The sequence below is a fragment of the Rissa tridactyla genome, chromosome 8 (assembly GCF_028500815.1).
Source record: "Rissa tridactyla isolate bRisTri1 chromosome 8, bRisTri1.patW.cur.20221130, whole genome shotgun sequence".
Lineage (NCBI taxonomy): Eukaryota > Metazoa > Chordata > Aves > Charadriiformes > Laridae > Rissa > Rissa tridactyla.
In genome coordinates, this window is record NC_071473.1 from 36,707,846 (window position 1) to 36,729,037 (window position 21,192).

The window sequence follows — 21,192 nt, forward strand, 5'->3', positions numbered from 1 at the left end:
GTAGCCCAGCTCAAGTGCATCTACACGAATGCACGTAGCATGGGCAACAAACGGGATGAGCTGGAAGCCATTGTGCAGCAGAACAGCTATGATGTAGTTGCCATCACGGAAACGTGGTGGCATGACTGTCGTGACTGGAATGCTGCGATGAACGACTGGCTATAAGCTCTTCAGAAGGGATAGGCAAGGAAGGAGACGTGGGGGTGTGGCACTGTACGTTAGGGAATGTTTTGATTGGATAGAGCTAGATTCCAGTGATGATAAAGTCGAATGTTTATGGGTAAGGTTGAAGGGGAAGGGAAATAAGGGAGATGTTGTGCTGGGAGTATGCTATAGACTACCCGACCAGGATGAGGAGACAGATGAAGTATTCTATAAGCGTCTGGCTGAAATGTCACAATCGCCAGCCCTTTTTCTGGTTGGAGACTTCAACCTGCCGGGTATCTGCTGGAAATATAACACAGCAGAGAGCAGGCAGGCTAGGAGGTTCCTCGAGTGCATGGAAGATAACTTCCTGACACAACTGGTAGGTGAGCCTACCAGGGGAAGTACCTTGCTAGACCTACTGTTCACAAACAGCGAAGGACTAGTGGGAGATGTGGTGGTCAGAGGTCGTCTTGGGTTTAGTGATCATGAAATGGTCAAGTTTTCAATTCGTAGCAATGTAAGGAGGGCGGTTAGCAAAACCTTCACCTTGGACTTCCGGAGGGTGGACTTTGGCTTGTTCAGGACACCGGTTGAGAGAGTCCCTTGGGAGACAATCCTGAAGGGCAAACGGGTCCAGGAAGGCTGGACGCTCTTCAAGAAGGAAATCTTAAAGGCCCGGGAGCAGGCTGTCCCCAAGTGTCGCAAGTCTAAAGGGCAGGGAAAATGGCCAGTCTGGATGAATAAGGAACTTCTGATGGGATTTAGGAATAAAAGGAGGGTTTACCACCTTTGGAAGAAGGGACAGGCAACTCAGGAGGAGTACAGAGATCGTGTTAGGTCATACAGAGAGAAAATTACGAAGGCAAAAGCCCAGCTGGAGCTCAACTTGGCCACTAACATTAAGGACAACAAAAAAAGCTTTTATAAATACATCAACAAAAAGAGAGCCAGGGAGAATCTCCATCCCTTACTGGATGCGGGGGGGGAAGTTGCAACCAATGACGAGGAGAAGGCTGAGATACTTAATGCCTTCTTTGCCTCCGTCTTCAATAGTCAGACCAGCTATCACCAGGGTGTTCAGCCTCCTGAGCTGAAAGATAAGGATGGAGAGCACAACAACCCACCCATAATCCAGGAGGAAGTAGTCAATGATCTGCTTCTGCACCTAGACGTACATAAGTCTATGGGGCCGGATGGGATTCACCCAAGAGTACTCAGGGTGCTGGCGGGAGAGCTCACCAAGCCTCTCTCCATCATTTATCAACAATCTTGGTCAACAGGGGAGGTACCAGATGACTGGAGGGTGGCTAATGTGACGCCCATCTACAAGAAGGGTCGGAAGGAGGATCCGGGAAACTACAGGCCTGTCAGCCTGACCTTGGTACCAGGAAAGATCATGGAGAGGATCATCTTGAGTGAGCTCTCATGGCAAGTGCAGGGCGGCCAAGGGATCAGGGCCAGCCAGCATGGGTTTAGGAAAGGGAGGTCCTGCTTAACCAACCTGATCTTTTTCTATGACCATGTGACCCGCCTTCTTGATGCGGTCAAGGCTGTGGACATTGTCTATCTGGACTTTGATAAGGCCTTTGACACCGTCCCCCATAGCATTCTCCTGAAGAAGCTGGCGAATCATGGCATAGACAAGCGTACTCTTCGCTGGGTTAAAAACTGGCTGGATCGCCGTGCCCAGAGAGTTGTGATTAATGGGGTGAAATCCTGTTGCTGGCCAATCCCAGTGGTGTCCCTCAGGGCTCAGTTTTGGGGCTGGTTTTGTTTAATATCTTTATCAATGATCTGGATGAGGGGATTGAGTGCACCCTCAGTAAATTTGCAGATGTCACCAAACTAGGTGGGAGTGTTGATCTGCTTGAGGGTAGGAAGGCTCTACAGAGGGACCTGGACAGGCTGGATCAATGGGCCAAGGCCACCTGTATGAGGTTTAATAAGGCCAAGTACCGGGTCCTGCATTTCAGTCACAACAACCCCAAGCAACGCTACAGGCTTGGGGAAGAGTGGCTGGAAAGCTGCCCAGCAGAAAAGGACCTGGGGGTTCTGGTGGACAGCCAGCTTAACATGAGCCAGCAGTGTGCCCAGGTGGCCAAGAAGGCCAACAGCCTTCTGGCTTGTATCAGGAATAGCGTGGCCAGCAGGAGTAGGGAAGCAGTGGTGCCTCTGTACTCGGCGCTGGTGAGGCCTCACCTCGAGTACTGTGTTCAGTTCTGGGCCCCTCTGTACAAGAGGGACATAGAAGTGATGGAGGGTGTCCAGAGGAGAGCTACCAGGCTGGTGAGGGGTCTGGAGACCAAATCCTATGAGAGAGGCTGAGGGAGCTGGGCATGTTTAGCTTGGAGAAGAGGAGGCTGAGGGGAGACCCTCTACAACTACCTGAAAGGAGGCTGTAGAGAGGTGGGTGTTGACCTCTTCTCCCAGGTGAATGATGACAGGACCAAAGGAAATGGTCTGACGTTGCAGCAGGGGAGGTTTAGATTAGATATTAGGAAGAATTACTTTACTGAAAGAGTGGTCAGGCACTGGAACAGCCTGCCCAGGGAGGTGGTTGAGTCACCATCCCTAGAGGTGTTTAAGAAACATCTAGATGTGGCACTTCAGGGCATGCTCTAGTGGCAGAGATTGTAAGTTGTTTGGTTGGACTCGATGATCTCAAAGGTCCTTTCCAACCATGAAGATTCTATGATTCTAATAAAGTTTTAAGCACTACCAGCAGAGTCACTGGTAGGAAAGAGATCAAGGTGGCTTGCTGAAGCTAAGATAATTTAAGAACAGAAGGAAATAACTACATAACTATATCTAAATTGACAATGGAGGAAGCTAAGTACTGAGTTAGTCAAATGTTCTGCTACTAACAAGAGAGAGAGGGGTCCTGTTTCTTCTCTCCCCTCATATCTGACTGTACAGTGAGACAATTACATTTTTAGGCCATGACAAGTTATTCACTCTTTAAAGTACATGCTGATTTCGCAAACTGAATTAGCTTGGCAAAGGTCCTGGATGAGTGCCAAACCCAATGGAAGTTAGCAGAGAAAAGAGGGCAGACTAGGGTCAAGACCCCCATCAGCACAAGGGAGCCATTAAACAGACTCAAGCTAGGGTAAGGGCACTCACACGCTGCCCACCCTTGCCAAAATGGCCTAAAGAACAATTGTTAATACAGGAATGTGGGTGAGGATGGGATACCCAAAACGCGTGTGAACAGGATACCCAAAACTCTCCGAGAAGATGTTCATCCAAACCTAATAATGCTAAAGACAACCAGCTGATAGTTGTCTTCCCTCATTAATGAGGGAATTACTAAAAGACTTCTGAAACAAAGTGAGGTTCAGCTTGAAAAAGACACATACAAGCAGCACAGAAATTTTTTAACAGTGGGAAAGGACCGTGGAGTTGAAACTGAGTAGCAGTCAAAACCCGGTTTGACACTGCCAGAAGTTCCAGACAGTGTCACAACCTCTGTTCAGGCCTGAGTGCAGCCTCCCCATTGGATGCCAAGTGAATCCTTCATTCTAGCTAGGGACTGACAATATGGTGTGCAACAAATAGGGACTCATACCTAGTGGTGTAAATGAACTCACAGGGTGCTTTCTCACTGGCAGGTATATCGGCAGGCTGCAGGCAGCAGAACAGCTATACATAAAGTCACAGTTCCCACATCTCCCGCAGAAGCAGTGTGCGAGCAAGGGAACTTATGCTCCCAGAAGGCTTGGTGGGGTATTGCTTGTTACCGTGAGTATGTGGCAGCATGCAGGATTAGAACTTTTAAGGATTAGTTACAGAACAGAATCTAGAAATTTGTAAGTGTGTGCTAATATTTTTTACCTGTTTAGTATTACGGTTTGTCTGTTGTATTGCTGATATTGATCTTAAGTGTTCATTGATGCTGGTCCTGATTTGGTTTGAACTACATGAATTGAGCAGCGTGTTCACAGTGACAGTTGTAACATGCAATTTATTCTCAAATAAGTGTACAGAGATTTTTAAAAGCCTTTGCGTTACCTTAATTGCTCTTCTAGGATGTCTAGATCCTTTCTGTAGCTGACACACTTTTCATTCAACTTCTCGTTTTCTTTTTCACAATTAATTAAACGTTTTCCCAAGACTATTTCTTCAGCTTTAACCTTAAAAAGCAATTTTTTTCATTACTGTACAACAATAATCTAAGCTTCCATGGCCAACAGGCTTTTTTAAAAGAATACTATAAACACTAAGCTGTTTCTTTTTTTCGTTCTGATAAGCCTGTAGGTCACTGCTCACTGTTGTGAAAAGGAGAGGGGCAAAGTTTTCTTTTTTAATCTGCCATTTGGGGAAAAAAAGTAATATTTTGGTTTAATATTTTAGGGCATATTTGTGGTTGGAAAGAAGGAAAGAAGTCTAGTCAAATACATATTCTCTGTAAGATCTAACTGTCTCAGGCATGTATTTTCTCCTCCCACAAGGCAGGAAGCATTAACAATTCTGACCACTGGAACTTTGAGAGATGACTTCATTTTCATCTTAGCTCTTCTCTAGCTCATGTTTCATTTAACAGGTTACACAGATCGAGTCAAAAGAGTTCTTTAAAAGGGATCATATATACTCTTAAAATGTAAAATTCCCAGCTGGCAAGCAAAAGACAGAAGAAACAGCAGCAGTATTAGGATACCTCAAAGATGCAGGCTGTCCAGGTTGTGTGAAGACAGTTTAAAACCGGATAACTGAAGTTATCACCATAAACAGTTGCGTACCCTGTCCCACCTCTCTTAGGACTTTGCCACCAACAAGCAGAAAAAAAACTGACCCACTGGTGAACCCGCTGCTGTTTGCTGCCCAGCTTACTGAAAGAAGCAAAATCCTAATAGCATGACAAAAACAAGTGAAGAAAAAACTCTTACCTTTTCTAATTTTTCAGTCATTTTCTCTTTGTACTTTTTGAAAGCTCTTGTCAGTTCCTCTGTGTTCAACAAAGCTTCATTTCTTTGCTGTTCTGCTCTGCAAAGAAGCATACCAATTTTAAAAATCACAAATTTCAGTCATTATGTAACTATGTCCTCCAGTTACTAAAAACAACTACTAAATTAATTGCTCCAGTTAACTTCTTTTCCTCTTCCAACTTTCCAAGGCCTAAATAAATAAAGTTTCACATGAGGCATAAATTAATCTTAAATGTCATTTTTGCATATTAACATAAACAAAATTCCAGTAAGACTAAGAATGTAAAAATAAACACTTTTGATTCCCCTTCAAGAACACTTTGATTCAAATCATCTTCATGTCCCTACCAGTAAAAGCCCATTTTAGGGACTGGGATAGCGTGCATGATAAGGAAGCAGAAGATAGCAGTGCTCCTTAAAATCCAAACTGCTTAAGGGGAACTAGAAGAGATTTTGATACTGAAGGAGCTCTCATGATGGAATTATGGTGAGACTGACAGGAACTAATCAAAAGATAAATTATTTGGAGGATACTGGAGACGGGGCATCAAGAATAGTAAAGGAAGATGAGACTGGGATGATATCAAGTGAGCAACTGTTCAAAGCAGCAACCCAGACTGCCTACTATTTCACTTTATTACTCTGTGCCTCTGTCCCTTTTTTACTTTCCCCTATCATTACTCACTAGGGAAGAAGTTGGAACGGTAACCGTGGGACAGCACAGGTATGCAGTCTGTTCAGGACACCCACCACAGGCTCACAATAATTACTGCTGTTCAATAACATTTGTTTCTCTTTGACTAAGGGAACTGCAGGGATGAGGCGAGTACCTCATCTAAGTACACCCTCCCCTCAGACAGGTGTTTCTTAGTTTGAGGACTGCTGCCTGTTTGGAGATGGCAAAAGTATTCAGAGAATGGGATAAAGGGATTTCAGAATAACAAACAAAATAGTGTTAGTCTAAAGCACTTCAGTTTGCTTGGCTAAAGGATAGTAAGTGGTTGTAATTACTGACTAAAAGCAAACTGTAATAATTGTTAATAGTAACCATAACTTCTTATGTTGCCTTTAACACCTGTTAGTAAAGTACAAAAACATTTACATTTGTAACTAGTAACTAAGTACAGCTAGTTCCAGCCCCACATGCTCTGAATGAACAGTGAACGTAAGTCAATACATTTCTTCACCAGTAGTGCAAGTGCCACAGTATTTCCGTTTGTCTAGCTATAGGAAGGTTAGAGGTAATTTCATGGGTAGACACGCAAGCCAAACAAGGGGTTTGCATTTAAAAGGCTCAAGAAATGCTGTCCCAAGTCATTAATTCAGTTAATTTTTGCCCCAGGTAATGCAGGTAAATGAATTGGGCAGGTAGTAATAATTTTATTTATTCTTCTCATTTCCTTAAAATTACATTTTGGAGATAATAGGATTGTATATGGTAACTTCCAGCAGTTGAAAGAAATTACCTAACCCTCCCAGTAGCCACACAACCACTAGGCTAAAGGAGGCAATAGGACAGGGAAACAGGGATTGGAATGGAATTACAGCACCCTTTTCAACAGTACCATATAGACAGATAAGATTAAGGGTAACATAAGAATGTTCTCTCAGTTAAGTTGTGCTTCTATCACTTTCCTCACACCAAACACAAAAATACAGCACTCAGTACTGTTGAATACCGAGTACTGAGCATACGCTGTAGGTTCTTGCGAGACAAAGTCAAAAATAATTCAGGAAAAACATGTTCTGGACACATTTCAGCTCTCCATTACAGTATACAGTTATTCTGAGGGGAAAAAAAACAGGTGATAAACTGGTTACTAGTGTACGATATCAGCCTGCAACTACCAGCAAATTTCAAGATTTAAAAAGTGCCTATTTAAATAATAAGTATTTTCACACTGAATTTCCCCATTTTTTTAAAAAAATAACATCCTTAAAGCAGAGAAATAATTCGATTCCACAAAGTAAACATCTGCCAATGGAAATAAACACTTATGCACTATTATTCTGTATTCAGTTCATAAAAATTACTTCGCTACCTCTTTCCTTGCTTGCTTTGTTCAATTAACTCCATCTTCAGATTTTTATAGCCTTTTTTATATCTTTGCAACGTGTTTTCTCTTTCCATTCCTGTTTTCCGTCTTTGATCCAGTTCATCTTCTGCATCTCTAAACAAAGCATAATTAAAAAATGGGAACTGTTTTGTAAAGAAACTAGGTTTCTACTGTTCTTTTCTGCACACAATGTTTGAGAAGAGCTAGTTAAACACACTGCAACTCTCAAAACTAGGTTTGGAACACCCATAGTCTCCAAACTCCCCAGGAGTTTGTCTGCAGCCTGGAGTGGTGTCCAAGCCTCATCGATAGGCATCAGGTGTCATGATTGCCAAGGACACAGATGGCTGACTTTGCATCACGAGATCTGAATATAGAAATCACCATTTTTCTGGCAATAGGTATGACTGGTCTGGATAACATGTGGGAAACAACACTAAAATATACGCTAAATATAGGTATTTTTACCTCTTTTGTGAAGACAGACTATTAAGATATTACTTGAATACTACATAGCACGAGGCTGTAAGATAAACTGACAGCCGGGTACATCTTCCTTGGCAGCCTCTGGACACCGTATATGTTAGCTTTATTTGACCGTTTGCCTTCATGAATATATTCATGAAGAAAGAATCCTTTATGCTACATGCTGCACAGTCACGTTTGAAAATACATGTGCTTATTTACTACAGAAGATATGCAGTCATGTAGCATACAATCACTCTAGTCAGTTATAAGGACACATTCATCTTTAGCCTACATCATAAACTGGTTTCCTTTACCAGCCTTTATTTTTTCTCCTTTTCTTGATGTACATTCAGTACAAAATAAAACACCTTCCTCCTTCTATAGATGGTTCTGAAATGAAAGTTTCAAGCCTCAGATTACATGACCCACATAGTACCTGCCAGTAATTACATCATTCCGAAAAAAGAGATTGGACTAGCAAGCAGACCACAATAAAATGTTGATTTAAAAGTACATTTATTACCTCAGAATTTTATCTTGAGCTGAAACTTCTGCTTCCAAGTTTACAATCTGTTCTTTCAACTTTGGAATGCTGACTAAATGTGTACCTAAAGTCGATTCAAGATAAGAAATCTGAAATACAAACATATTTGGGGTTTCATTAACACTTGTATATATACCTTCAGGTGAGATGCGCAAGAACAATCTGCTTACTGAATGACACAGTGCTCTCAACCTCACTGTAGAAGATGCTTGTTCATCTACACAAACTGACCCCCAATTTTATGCTCATTTAACATCCTTCCTGTTCCTTAGCACCACTCCAGTGCGATATGCTGTCTAGCAGAGTGATTTCTTTACATGTTGATCTTGTCTCTTGCTCTTCCTCAAAAGTTTAAATTCCACTATTTGTTCTTTCCATGCCAGACAGTCAAACATTTTGTTTATCTACTTATTTATACTGTCTTGGAAATAACATTTCTTAAATGAAAAACATTAAGCATAGCTATGTTTTACTAATGTTACGTATAAACCAAATACCAGAATATAGTTGTCCTGAAACAAACTGTACATACAAATATATACTAAATCAGTAATGATTTATTAGATACAATATTTCCTTTGAACTCACCTTCACTTTTTCAAAATAGCAATATTAATTCAACCTGAAAGAACAACATTTTTCATTTCCTAGACAAATGACTCCTGTGCTATTATTACTCACATTAATCTTAATATAGCTCAGACATGTGAAAAGTACAAAATACATTCTTGAACTATTTTCTTACATAATGTATTCTTCATTCTGTGACTTACTGGCTTTAGATTAAACTTTGGAACATGAACAGATAGAATTTATACTTAATATAGTTGTTTTGCTCATTGAGACATAGACTCCAAACTATTCTGTTGCAAGATTAATGCTGAACATTATGAAAAAAATAAAATATTAAACTTTAAAATTTAAATACTAAATTTAGATAAAGTTAAGACAAAAAAATAATATGTTCTGCTTGGAATTACAGACTCAAAAGTCACGGTCACTGGAGTGGCTTTTTGGGTTCATAGTTTGTTTTTCTTTTTGATGAATACACTACAGATACATACTCTTGTTTTTAACTGCATCAATTCAAAGTTCATTGTTTCCACTCTGTTCTTTAGGTATTGGTTCTGAGAAACCAAAGATGCATTTTGCTCATGAAGGGCATCCAGCTTCTCCCTAAGATGTTCATTTTCTTCCACAGTTTTATCAGAAGTCGTAGATACTGAGTAAGCCTAGACATGAAAAAAAATTTTTTACATATATATACACACACACTTATATATGTGCATACGTAAGCAATATATACATCAATGAAAAGTGCAAAACAAATGTATTCAAATCATACTATAAGAGCTCCGCTGATATAATTGCCCAATGCTAGAGAGTATCAACTCCTAGCCCTAAAAGCAAAAAAATATTCATAAACATAGCAAAGAATAGAAAACCAAAGTAATAAAAATAAGTAATGAAGTACAATATTTACTTCAGGTTTCCTTTGAAAATCCTGGCAAGATGCGTTACCAGCATTCTTCTTACGGTTGGAAAGGCCTCGATGGTTGCAATTAGGTTGTACAAGGTCCTCCAGAGTGAAATCTACCACTTCATCAAAGCAGCGGCCATAACATTCACTGTTACTAGTGCTACAAGGAAGAGTAAAAAGTTGCTACACCACATTTTCTTTATTATTTTTTTAATTGCTCATAGACAGTATTCAAAAGAAAAGCACAAAAGGAGCTACTTGCAATAAGCCATTACACTACGTAAGATTTACACTACAAGACAGTGGCCGTTCTCATTCCCAAACACGCTCATACCTAGAAAGCTCTTCCTCTACAGTTTGTAGATTTTTTTCAGTTTTCCTCAGCTGATTCCGCAATGACTGTAAGTTTACAAGCAGGCCTTCATCAGCAGCACTATTAGCGCAAGTCCACATACTATATTCCATTGGTATCACACACACCACTAAAATAATATTTAATAATAAAACATTGTTAAAGTGAATACTACTTGCAAAGATACTTTTAAAGACACTGAAATAAGGCAAATTGAAAAGGAAAGGAGAAAAAAAGAGAAAAATACTAAAAAGGAAATACTGAATTTCCCAATGTAAACATACATTTTGCACACTACCTCCTCCCACATTCACTCGATAAAAATTACAAATTGTCTTTTTTTGGGAAAAAGAGTTCTGTACGCATTCACAAAGTACAAGGAGCTGCATGAATCAACACTTAAACTGGAAAAACCTGCTGCACATCGGTCGCCAAAAGCCTCTTGCACAACGCACCTCAGTTACTACAGAAGTCCCCTGAAGCTGGCAGGGTGCCTAGAGAGGTAACAGCACGTACACAACCAATACACAAAACGTGCCTCGCTGACCGGCGAAATTTAAAAAAAATAATTAAAAAAATCGAAGCAGTGAGTCCTTGACAGCACAGAGGAGCGCGACTAAGCTGGGGGGTGAGGGGGGGAGGCCTTCACAGCAGCAAGTAACACTTTGCAAATGAGGCCTGAGGTACTTTGATGGGAAACGGTCAGAGAAACCAACGCTGCCGCCCTGAGGGGAAGGGAGAGAGGGGCCCTGAGGGGATTCGCATCGGTAACGGCGGCGGCGCCTCGCAGCCCTCCTCCCTCCCAGCACCCCGCTTCCCTCTCCACAGGAACCCATAGGAATCCAGAGATCCCCCTCCTTACCCCACTTCAAACACCGCGGGCCCTGAGAGACCAGACCCGCCTTCTCCGCCAGCCCCTCAACGCGCATGCGCAGCTCCCCCCACTTCCCTTCGTGCGGCGGGGCCGGTCCCGCCCACGCCCCCGGGGGCCGGGACCGGCCCCCGGGGGCGTGGGCGGGACCGGCCCCGCCTGCCGCTCTCTCCGCGCCGCCGCGATGGTGCCGGTACCGTGGCCCGGGTTGCTTCTCGGGTGTTTGGGGCTGTTCCTGTCGCCGCAAGCCGCCGCCGCCGAGTTCAGCCCTTCCCTAGACAGCGACTTCACCTTCACACTTCCCGCCGGTCGCAGGGAGTGCTTCTACCAGCCCATGCGCAAGGAGGCCTCGCTGGAGCTGGAGTACCAGGTGGGTTCGGCCGACGGTTCCCCTTAACGGAGGCTCCGAGGCCCGGCTAGCGAGCAGGGCTCGGGCAGGTAGCGGCATCCCAGGTTGCCCTTGCCCGGGAGGCAGCCCCGGTGGCCCCGCCGGCCTGGCCCCGGCGAGCGGCGGCGGCGGCTGCGGGAGGCCGCCCCGCTGCCCCCACGTCCTGCGGAAGAACGCCTTTTTACCTCCGCGGTGAAAGTTTTGCAAAAGCAGCCTTATTTCTCTGGACTGACATTAAGGTCGTGATGCCCTTTTTGGGAAGACTCGAGTTCCCCAGGTATCTCTGGGAAAGATCTCGGCCTTTTTTTCTTTCTTTCCTTAAAATAAAGACTTCTTTTCACCAGAACAGCCACAGTATTTTCCCACCCTGCTGCTGTGCCTCAGAATTGGCTGGGAACTGTCTCTCTCCGCCCCCCACCCCTTTTCCCCCGACCTCTGTTTCCCAACTAAAAATCCTGATTATTTTCTAATCATTATTACATACAGAACTGAACAGGAAAGGTTGACGTGTTCAGGCTTTGTTCAGAGCTCTCTATAAGCAAAGCAGGAGTTTATTTTGCACTAACCATGTAGGATTTTATTTTAATCATAATCAAAATATTTATTTTAGAGAGAACAAACATGTAAACAGTGAATTTATTTCTACGCAGGCAAAATTTCTTAGCACTATTGCTAACAGCAACGATTCATCTTTCTATTTGAATGTGTTGAAAAGGAGCTCTGTATGTTATTGGAAACAGATTTATTACGTACTTAATGATCCTGGATTGTTAGTGGCTAAAGCGTAGGAATATTTAACATAGAGATGCAGGTCATTCTCCAAAGACATCATGCATTAAACACTGTGCTGATACAAAGTTTTGTTCCGGGTGCTTACATAGTGTCATAGCCCTAAAGGTATATCACTATGTGTGGTTTTCAATTTGATCAGCTGTTAGCTACTTATTTTCCTTGTCCTTTCTCGTTTTTTGGTAAATCTTCAGTGTCACTTTAAGTCAGTGTAAACTTTGCCCTCAATTTCAGCAGGAGCAGACTGCTATATGCAAATAGCTCACTGGAAAACAAGCAAACAAAAAAAATCCCCTAGCATAGACCTAAGTAACATCCTAAAAATTATCTCCCTCTGCCCCCTTATGCAGTTACCACCTTCCCCATAGAGAATTTCTACAGATCCAGTCCCTAAAGGGGGCCTGCAGGAAAGATGGGGAGGGACTCTTTATCAGGGATAATGATAGGACAAGGGGTGATGGTTTTAAACTGAAAGAGGGGAGATTTACATCAGATATTAGGAAGAAATTCTTTACTGTGAGGGTGGTGAGACACTGCAACAGGTTGCCCAGGGAGGTTGTGGATGCCCCGTCCCTGGAAGTGTTCCAGGCCAGGCTGGATGGGGCTTTGAGCAACCTGGTCTACTGGGAGGTGTCCCTGCCCAGGGTAGGGGGGTGGGAACTAGATGATATTTAAGGTCCCTGCCAACCCGAACCATTCTATGATTCTATGTGGTGATACAACTGTAGCCACATTATACAGTTAAAGCAGCACAGCTTTGTAATACCTTACACACTTCGGAGCTTGGGAAGCTAAATGCCTTCAATTCCCTCTACTTTTGGGAAATGAGAATGCACTGTGGGAATTCAGACCTTAAGTCTGCGTTGAAAGGTGAGAAGGTCTGTAGTACAGCTTTGATTGGCATAAAACGTCAAATCCTGTCTTCTACACTGTTAATTCACCCAACAAAAAGATCTTAAGGGATGACACTGCATAGATTGTGTTCTTATACAATTATATATATGTGGATATACATAAAAGTGACAGATCTTTGTTACAAAAATTTCTACCACAAACCAGCGCTGGTACTTACCCATCAATGATGTCTGCCATAGAAATGCTAGATTTAGCCATCTGTTGGTAGTCTTACAGGTTGTCTAACCCGCCCATCAATAAAATTTTATACATTCTTAAAAACAATTAGGGACGGGTTCGATATAAACCCAGCCTAGAATGATTAGGTCCTATGTAGTTTAAGATTTGAAATGGCTAAAATACTTTCGGGTTGAACCCATTTTTAATCTGTTTCCGATTAATTTGGTGTGAACTCCTGCAGGCAGATTCAGCTTTCAGATTCTTTCTGTATCAGTTCCCTTGTGTTTGCCTCCCTAAAAATGTTGCCATCAGCAATGCAAACAGGAATTCCACTGGTTGGAGGTGTTTTTTTCTTTGTTTCACAGGTTCTAGATGGAGCAGGATTAGATGTTGATTTTCATCTACTATCTCCAAAAGGTGAAACTCTCGTTTTTGATGAAAGAAAATCAGATGGAGTTCATACGTAAGTTTAAAATCTTCAAACTTACAAGTGTTACATAAAATACTTTTCTGATTTCTTTAACAAATATAACTAAAATAAAGGTTGAGTACTTATTATTCCTTGGAATTACAGAAGACTTTCTAAGAGGACAGTTTGAGAATACCAATTACTAAATACTAAGCACGGAATGCTTTTTACATGGATCTTACCATGAAGTGAAGGATATTTTTGTTTTCATGATAGCTGTTAATGGTCAGTGAACAAAAATAATTACTGTGGACTTGAAAAAAAGATTTTGTCAGTCATATAAATAATAAACTGAAAAGTCCCCTATTTTTCCAATCCTTTTATCAAAATATCTAGTAATTATTCTAATTTTGCTGTAGAGTATAAGAATTCCACTCATATGATAGCTTTTTTGTAATGATTAATATTGATTCAAAATCCCCATAAAGGAAAATCAAAGCAAGCCACTGTCTTCATTATTTTAAGCCTTTAGAGTCCGTGGGATTGTTTAGCTGTGACTGTGCAATCTGTAATGTGCTTTAGAGTGCTTGTTTTTATATAAAAAGCATATCCAGTTATTTTAAGTGCATGATTGTCAGTCTGAAAGAGGAAAGTTTGCTTACAAAAACTTACTTTTTGAGAACTAGCACAAAAAGTGTAGTTAATTTAATGACATTTTGCTCATATACACAGGGTAGAAACAGAAGATGGAGATTACATGTTCTGCTTTGACAACACATTCAGTACCATTTCTGAAAAGGTGATTTTCTTTGAACTGATCTTGGACAATATGGGAGACGACGGACAAGATCAGGAAGACTGGAAGAAGTATGTTACAGGCACAGATCTCCTAGATATGAAATTGGAAGACATTCTGGTTAGTATTTGATCTTTAATTCTCTTCAATATAAGAACATACAGAAAAAAACTCAATGTCATTCAGCCATTCTGCCTTGGTCTGGTGCATCATCCTGGAAACTATTCCAGTTCCATGGATTGCTTTTACTGATGCATCAATGTCATGGCTCTCTTGCTTCCACACAGAAACTTGAGAATATTTTCAGAGTAGACTCTGAATCAGCAAGAAGACACTGCCTAGCTTCCTTACTGTTTCCAGTTCAGCGTCCTTCCTTCCTGCTGCTAAAATGGGACACTTCTCCCTAGCAGCAATGAAATGAATATTTATAGTATTAAAGTATCACTTAATCCTAATGATGTAGTTGGAACCAATGCATAGATTTTTATCAATGTTTGAAAATAAAGTAGCACATTAGCCTCTTCCCATCTTTGCACAAGTTCTCCAACCAGCGGATGGATTAGTATTTCTATCTTCAATAATTTATATATTACTTTATGAGGTTTTTTCCCCCCAAAAAAACAGGACAGGAGTTAATCTGTACTACACTGCAGGTTCCCCTTTGCAGACATTCTATGAATGGTAAAGTTTGCTTAAACTTTATGCTGGCCTGATTTGATGTAGGATGAAGACTACTGCTGAGTCAAAGCTTCTTTTTCCTTTCACGATCATTAAATGTTGACATTACTGTAGAAGTAGAGGATCATTTGGTGTTCCTGTACCACTGTTCTTAGTGCTGGGTAGGATGCAGTAAGCCACTGTCTGTTTGCTCGTAGTTACAGACAACAGGTATCTTAAGAAAGAAAAAACAACCAACCACACAACCGCCCCCCAGAAAACCAAGCCAAACCAACACCCACACTTACTGAATACACTGGTGTAGGGAATGACATTGTTTGTATTCTATCTATTGCAATAATCAAAATGCAGACTTTTAAACAAAACAAACTTAATGTGTATGATCTTTTATAGGTGTACAATACACTTTTACATAGTTAAAGCCAAATACAGAATCTGAAAAGCTGGCCAGATCTTCTTTAAAATTGGCAATCAAGAAAATCAGAAAAAACAAAGTTTATAGAGGAAATTTTGAAGAAAATCCCTCTCACTAGTCACAAGCAATACTTGAATGGATTTTATAGCAACTTGTGTACATACTGCTATCTCTTCCAAAAGAAAAAGACCTGCAGAACTTGTCTTTATTTGAGAGCCTTGCAAATCTTATGAAGTGGATAATTTTTGTAAAGTTAATATTAGTATTTGATGCCATTGTTTACTTAAGTTATTACTTTACTTGCAAGTTCTGTGAGGACTTACATAAACACTTAGTAGTTTAACTTAAAGATAACAACATATTTGGTGGGAAAAATGGGGAATTGTGTCTTATTTTTTAAAGCTCTTTTACGGTGTTGATATTCCTTATTGTGTAACATATGAACTTTAGTATAATCATAAAATTATTTGGCTTCCAAAATAACTCTTTTGAAATATTTGTTAAATATGCAACAGAGAAAACATCCATGGAGAAAATGTTACTGCTGAGTTTCACCTTTTTGGGATTTTGTTTGTTTGTTTGCTTTTTAATTTATAGCCTCCTGTTACTGCACACGTTACTCTTCTCACTAAAGTTACTTCAGAGTCCCATAATAATATCAAGAACATAAATCAGCACTTCATGAGATCAGCTTTTAGGTTGTGACTATCTATTATGTTGTGGATGAAAATGTTAGAGGACCAGGTGTTGACTTTGTAAATGCAGAATAAGGAGTAGGTCTTGAGCTGCTGTTGATATGGCCAGAGCATTCCTGTACTTCCTCTGATTCCCTGAGACACACTGCGTGTGCTTTGTAGGACCTCCACTTGTCCTATTCACAATTTATTGTCAAAATTCTGCTTTAGTATCAAAGCTGAAGCAGCAGTTTATAGCCACTACAGTGAAAGCATAAAAAGAAGATGGGAATACAACATTACTGTACTACTTTTGCTACAGCTATAGTCCTAAGTGTAGTTTGCATTAAAAAGTGCCTTGATTTGATTATCCAGCAGAAAAAGAGCCCTACATTTATCTACTACTACATGACTTGTTTTGAGACTAGTTCTGTAGAGATCACTGCTTTTCACTTGTCTGAATACCTGGAATCACAGTTCCCCAAGATACACAGAATATTAAAAAAACAATTTCAGGTTTGATTTCTCTCTCACCTCCCTAGCCTGTAAAAGGGAAAAACCAAATTACTATAGAACCTTAATGCTATGTTAATTAAGCCTTTTTAGGTGATGTAAAATAAACAGGCTAAACAAATTAATGAAAACTGTGATGAGATATATATTTTAAAGTGAAATTAACTACTTGGCAAGAAATTAAATTACAGGTGGTAACACAATATTAGTATTTTGTATGTGTTGCAAGCTATACATTTGATTCAGGTGTTCTTTTTTTTTCTCTCCTAAAAATACTCTTTTGTTACTTACCAGGAATCGATCAACAGTGTCAAAGCCAGATTAAGCAAGAGCGTCCAGATTCAGACACTGCTCAGAGCATTTGAGGCTCGTGACCGAAATATACAAGAAAGCAACTTTGACAGAGTGAATTTCTGGTCCATGGTCAACTTGGGAGTAATGGTGGTGGTATCAGCTGTTCAGGTTTACATGTTGAAAAGTCTCTTTGAAGATAAGAGGAAAAGTAGAACTTAATATCCAGTGTGATCATAACAATATAACAGGTATGGGGGGGAGAGGGGAAGCAATAAACTACTACAGTAAAGAGAGAAAAAAGTAAAAATAAAACTATGACCTTTCAGATTCTTTTGAACAGGCAGTAGACATCGGGTTTTCAATTCATGTTGGGCTTCTTGGTTGTTTTTTGCTGGTGTTCTTGTTTGTTTTGGTGGGTTTTTTTGTTGGTTTTTATGTTTCTGTTCTGGTTTTTTTTGTTTTTTTTTAAACATGGACAGAATGCCTTGCCCTGAGCTCTTCCATTTTTGCAAGAACTACTAACTATTTTTTTGTACTTGTAGCATTTGTTAATGATTGTTAACAACTAACTTATGCATAGCACACAGGATGCTTGGTGCATATGCAAAGAAGTGTTAATACTATCTTTTTTTCATGTTCACATAAAACTTTAAATGGTAACTTAGATATTGGCTTATGTGCTGTTAAACATTGAGTGAATTTACATGTGTGCCTAAGCATGTTTACAGGATTGGGGCCTACAGGGGTAGTCCATAGTTACTGTCATTTATCTTCAAAGTTACATGCTTTTAAAAATCCTCAGCCTTTGTTGTATGGAATCATGGAGAAACACTGGGCTAATATTGCAAGAACAAAATGAGAACTCTTTTTATATGCAGATGACTAACATCAGCACTTTAAAAAAAAAACCACCATCAGTGTGAAATCGAGTCATTGTTGAAGAGAATTAGAGAAAATAGGTACGATTTCTATTCATAAATCTTTCTGTCCTGTAGTTGTACAACCCTATTCTCCTTTTTGGCTGTTACATGGGATTTAAGAGACAAGTGACTACATGGTATACAAATGCACACACACCTTGAAGTATGGTTTGCAAACTCTTAGTTACTGTAACCTTATGCAATTTTCAAGAAGTCATTTCTCATATTATTCTTTCCCTTTAATAAAAGGGGGGAAGAGGGGAGAGAGTGTATCACAGTATGTGATATTACCTGAACATTCATTTTTGTAGTCTCAAAATCCCTCTTACTTGCCAAGTTATTTTTTATTAGTTTTTGTCTATTACCTCTATGGCTAATGTAGCAGTTAATAGGGTAACTTACACAGGCATGAAAAACCAAAGCTGTTCACCTAAACTTTCCCTTTTTGCTCACCCTCACAAGTCTTTTAGCTGTGTAAGTACACTTAGTTCATCTGAGCAGTGTTTCTATATCTAGCTATTTATATGAGTAAGGCATAAATTACCTGAACAGGAAGTACAGGCTTCAAATTTTAGGATTAACTGAAGATGTAATATCACTTAACTAAGGCAAAGCTATCCTCAAATCAGTAATTTATAATTTCTGGATGAAGTGGCATTTAACAGTGTAGTGAGGGTGTGGAGAACTTTTGCCAAAACGCCTGGTGTATGACAATTAATGTTTTTTAATAGTTCAAAGTTTGTAATTTTTACAGTGTGCCAAGTCACTGAAATTTCGTGTATAAATGCGTTAAACTCCATTTCACACAAAAGTGTTTTTAAAAAAACACTTTCTTAAAAAAACCCACTTTTGAAAAAAAGTGTTTTAAAAGCGTATGTATTAGTGTTGTGCCTGTTGTTGGGTCATGTAGGTATGAACAGCACAGTTGCAACTTTGAGACTCTGTGATTAAGAATTATTTTATGGAGATAAATCAGGGTCAACAGATGCATGAAGAAACACTTTGTTCAAAGAAAGCAGATGCTAGCAAGGGCTACAGTACATAGAAACAGCACTTCAGCTTCAACTTCAAACAATAGTTTTTATAAGCAAAAGTATTATGTCACAAAATATAACTTGTTAACTTGTTAAAGAGGGCTCCAAAAGCTGTTGAGCTACTTTTTCTTTTTGCAAAGCTGTGTCCAAAGTAAGACTGTTTCCCTTTAGGGTTCTGCATATCTTTTTTCTACATGATGCTTTCTATTCTAAACTGCCTGGAGTTACAAAGATTTTTTCTGTGATCAGGACAAAGTCTAGGAAAAATTAATTCTTTCTGCTGGAGTAGCAAATATTTTTCTGACATTTCCCTGGACATCTCCCAATACCAATATACCACATATGTACATCAGGGCTTAAGCCAAAGCTCACTGAAGTCAACTTCCAAGGTTTTGATCAGGTCCCTTCAGGACAGGTAAATAAGATTCTTAGGGCTCTGCCTCTTTTGCTAGAAGAGAAGATGTATCTTCACTTGCATCACCGTGATTGTGAAGCCACAAACCATCTGCAAAATGCCAAACCAGCTCTATGAAGCTGTGACTAAGACACCTACCTCTTATATCAAAGCTACTAGATTCTAGATTTCAGCTTAGACCTCCAACAGATGAGCTCTGCCAAGTTTTCCAAGGGCACCTCAAGGGATTAGGTTCACCAGCTGCTCTGCTGTGCCCCTCTGACAGTGGTTATACATCCAGTGGCGAAACAGTTATGGTGTGTTAGCATAAGCTGCTAATGAACACGGACTTCTCTGATCAAAGACACAAGACTGAACTGCAGCAGTTTCTCCGATTACAAATAGCTGTCTGTGGCAAAAGGAAAATAACACAACAATTGTCAGCAGAGTTTTGCAACTAAGAGCTCCGACTGTGTTTTCTCCCCATTCAAAGTTCATTATAGAAAAACAAAACAGGGAATAACTATAAAGGTAACTGTGCTTTGACTTTGGCAGCTGGAATATGTTTCTCATAGGTGAAGGATTCAATATTTAAACATGCAGCTACATAAAATTTAGTAGATGGCTTTTGACTGTATAAAATTTACAAAGGAGAATATAAATCTAAATGTTTTTCTTAATGGACTTTTTATTCAGAAATAAAATGTTTTAAGACTTGCAGATGTTGAATAAAATTATGCAAAATTCTGAGATTTTCAATAAATGAAGTTTAAACCTGCGTTTGTGTTCCTCATTTCATAATGAAGGAAAAATGCTTTACTTATTAATGCTGCAAGAGATCAAGGATGCTAAGCTAACAAGAACTTTAGTAATGCAGCATTTTCATTTTTGCCTCCTGCAGTGTTCAGATTGTGTTCTTATTTACTGTAACCCAAGATCAACTTTATCAATGCAAAAAACTTGAGATTTACACAGGTGTCAGATCTGAATGACACCAACTTCTGATCTTTGTAACAAAATACATTTAGTTTTGAAGTTATCAGATGCATGTGAGGTATGAGCTTTAACCCCTGCCCCCCCCATTTGCAACTTAATTTTTATATTCCATATAACACCTGTAGTTTATTACACACACAGAATGGCGTAGCTTCAGTTATGCAGGCAATAAAGTTAGGAGTAATCCTGGGAAGAACAGCAGGTACTGTCTTGTGCAAAATTACAGTAGAGGTCAATAATACTACTGAGACTAGTAAAGTTCTGTGTTCAAAGCAAGAGACAGTAAGACCCTCAAGCCAGCCTAAATCAAGACAGCTTCGTATTAAATCAGCGCCCAGGTGGGAAACTATTTGTCTAGCTGAGTATTACTTGTTAGTAACTAAACCAAGCCCCAAGTGTCTCACCTGAAAAAAAAAAAGTGAGAGAAAATATCCCAAGGAACAGATATGGGAATGCATAAGCTTGCAATACCACGGAAAGACAGGAGCAAGTTGACGCTTGAACTCGAGAAACACTACTGCTCTAACCCAATGGCGATCTTTGTCCTCACAAACCCTTTTACAAAGGATTTTACAGGAGGTACTTTGTCTTGATATATTGTTTTAACTCATGTGCATGTTTGTGTGTTTCCAGTTAACAGCTGTAGGTGAGGCACATGAAACTGAAAAGAATTAAAAAAATAAGTATATTTTTCAGCAGCAAACATCAACTAACATCTGATGACCTGTTGAGTGCTTCCATTAATTCTTATATTTTCCTCCTCTAAAGAAACAATTTATTTCACAATATAAGTATTTTAATTTCTGATTAGGTATAGTCAGCATATTAAAAATAAACACCTAGGAAAAAATAGAAGGAAAACAGAAAAGTAGTACCACAGAATACTGAACTGTAGCAATTAAGAAATCCGCAATATAAATTACTACTAGTTATTAGTATGTAATAATTTCACATTATTCATAAGAGAATACACA

General features: G+C 39.8%; 2 protein-coding genes across 3 annotated transcripts in view; one reads left to right on the forward strand and one right to left on the reverse strand.

Annotated features, from left to right (window-relative positions):
* The window catches only part of CCDC18 (coiled-coil domain containing 18), a 28,574-nt gene extending 17,728 nt beyond the window's left edge, over window positions 1-10,846 (reverse strand). Inside the window, exons 1-8 of one of the 2 annotated variants that reach the window (XM_054213105.1) lie at window positions 10,836-10,846; window positions 9,956-10,103; window positions 9,625-9,781; window positions 9,206-9,373; window positions 8,121-8,230; window positions 7,115-7,243; window positions 5,034-5,130; window positions 4,159-4,280 (exon numbers count right to left, since the gene is read on the reverse strand). In XM_054213105.1, coding sequence (XP_054069080.1) covers window positions 4,159-4,280; window positions 5,034-5,130; window positions 7,115-7,243; window positions 8,121-8,230; window positions 9,206-9,373; window positions 9,625-9,781; window positions 9,956-10,086 — 914 coding nt within the window. In that variant the 5' untranslated portion in view covers window positions 10,087-10,103; window positions 10,836-10,846. Of the gene's footprint in view, window positions 1-4,158; window positions 4,281-5,033; window positions 5,131-7,114; window positions 7,244-8,120; window positions 8,231-9,205; window positions 9,374-9,624; window positions 9,782-9,955; window positions 10,104-10,835 lie in introns of those variants that run through there. The other variant, XM_054213106.1, reaches the window with a different exon arrangement.
* Window positions 10,847-10,978: 132 nt separating this feature from the next.
* Window positions 10,979-19,949, forward strand: TMED5 (transmembrane p24 trafficking protein 5). Its single transcript, XM_054211459.1, has 4 exons — window positions 10,979-11,214; window positions 13,461-13,558; window positions 14,237-14,420; window positions 16,875-19,949. Exons 1-4 carry the CDS (start codon window positions 11,029-11,031, stop codon window positions 17,091-17,093), a joined length of 687 nt encoding a protein of 228 aa, XP_054067434.1. The 5' UTR covers window positions 10,979-11,028; the 3' UTR covers window positions 17,094-19,949.
* The last annotated feature ends 1,243 nt before the right edge of the window (window positions 19,950-21,192 follow it).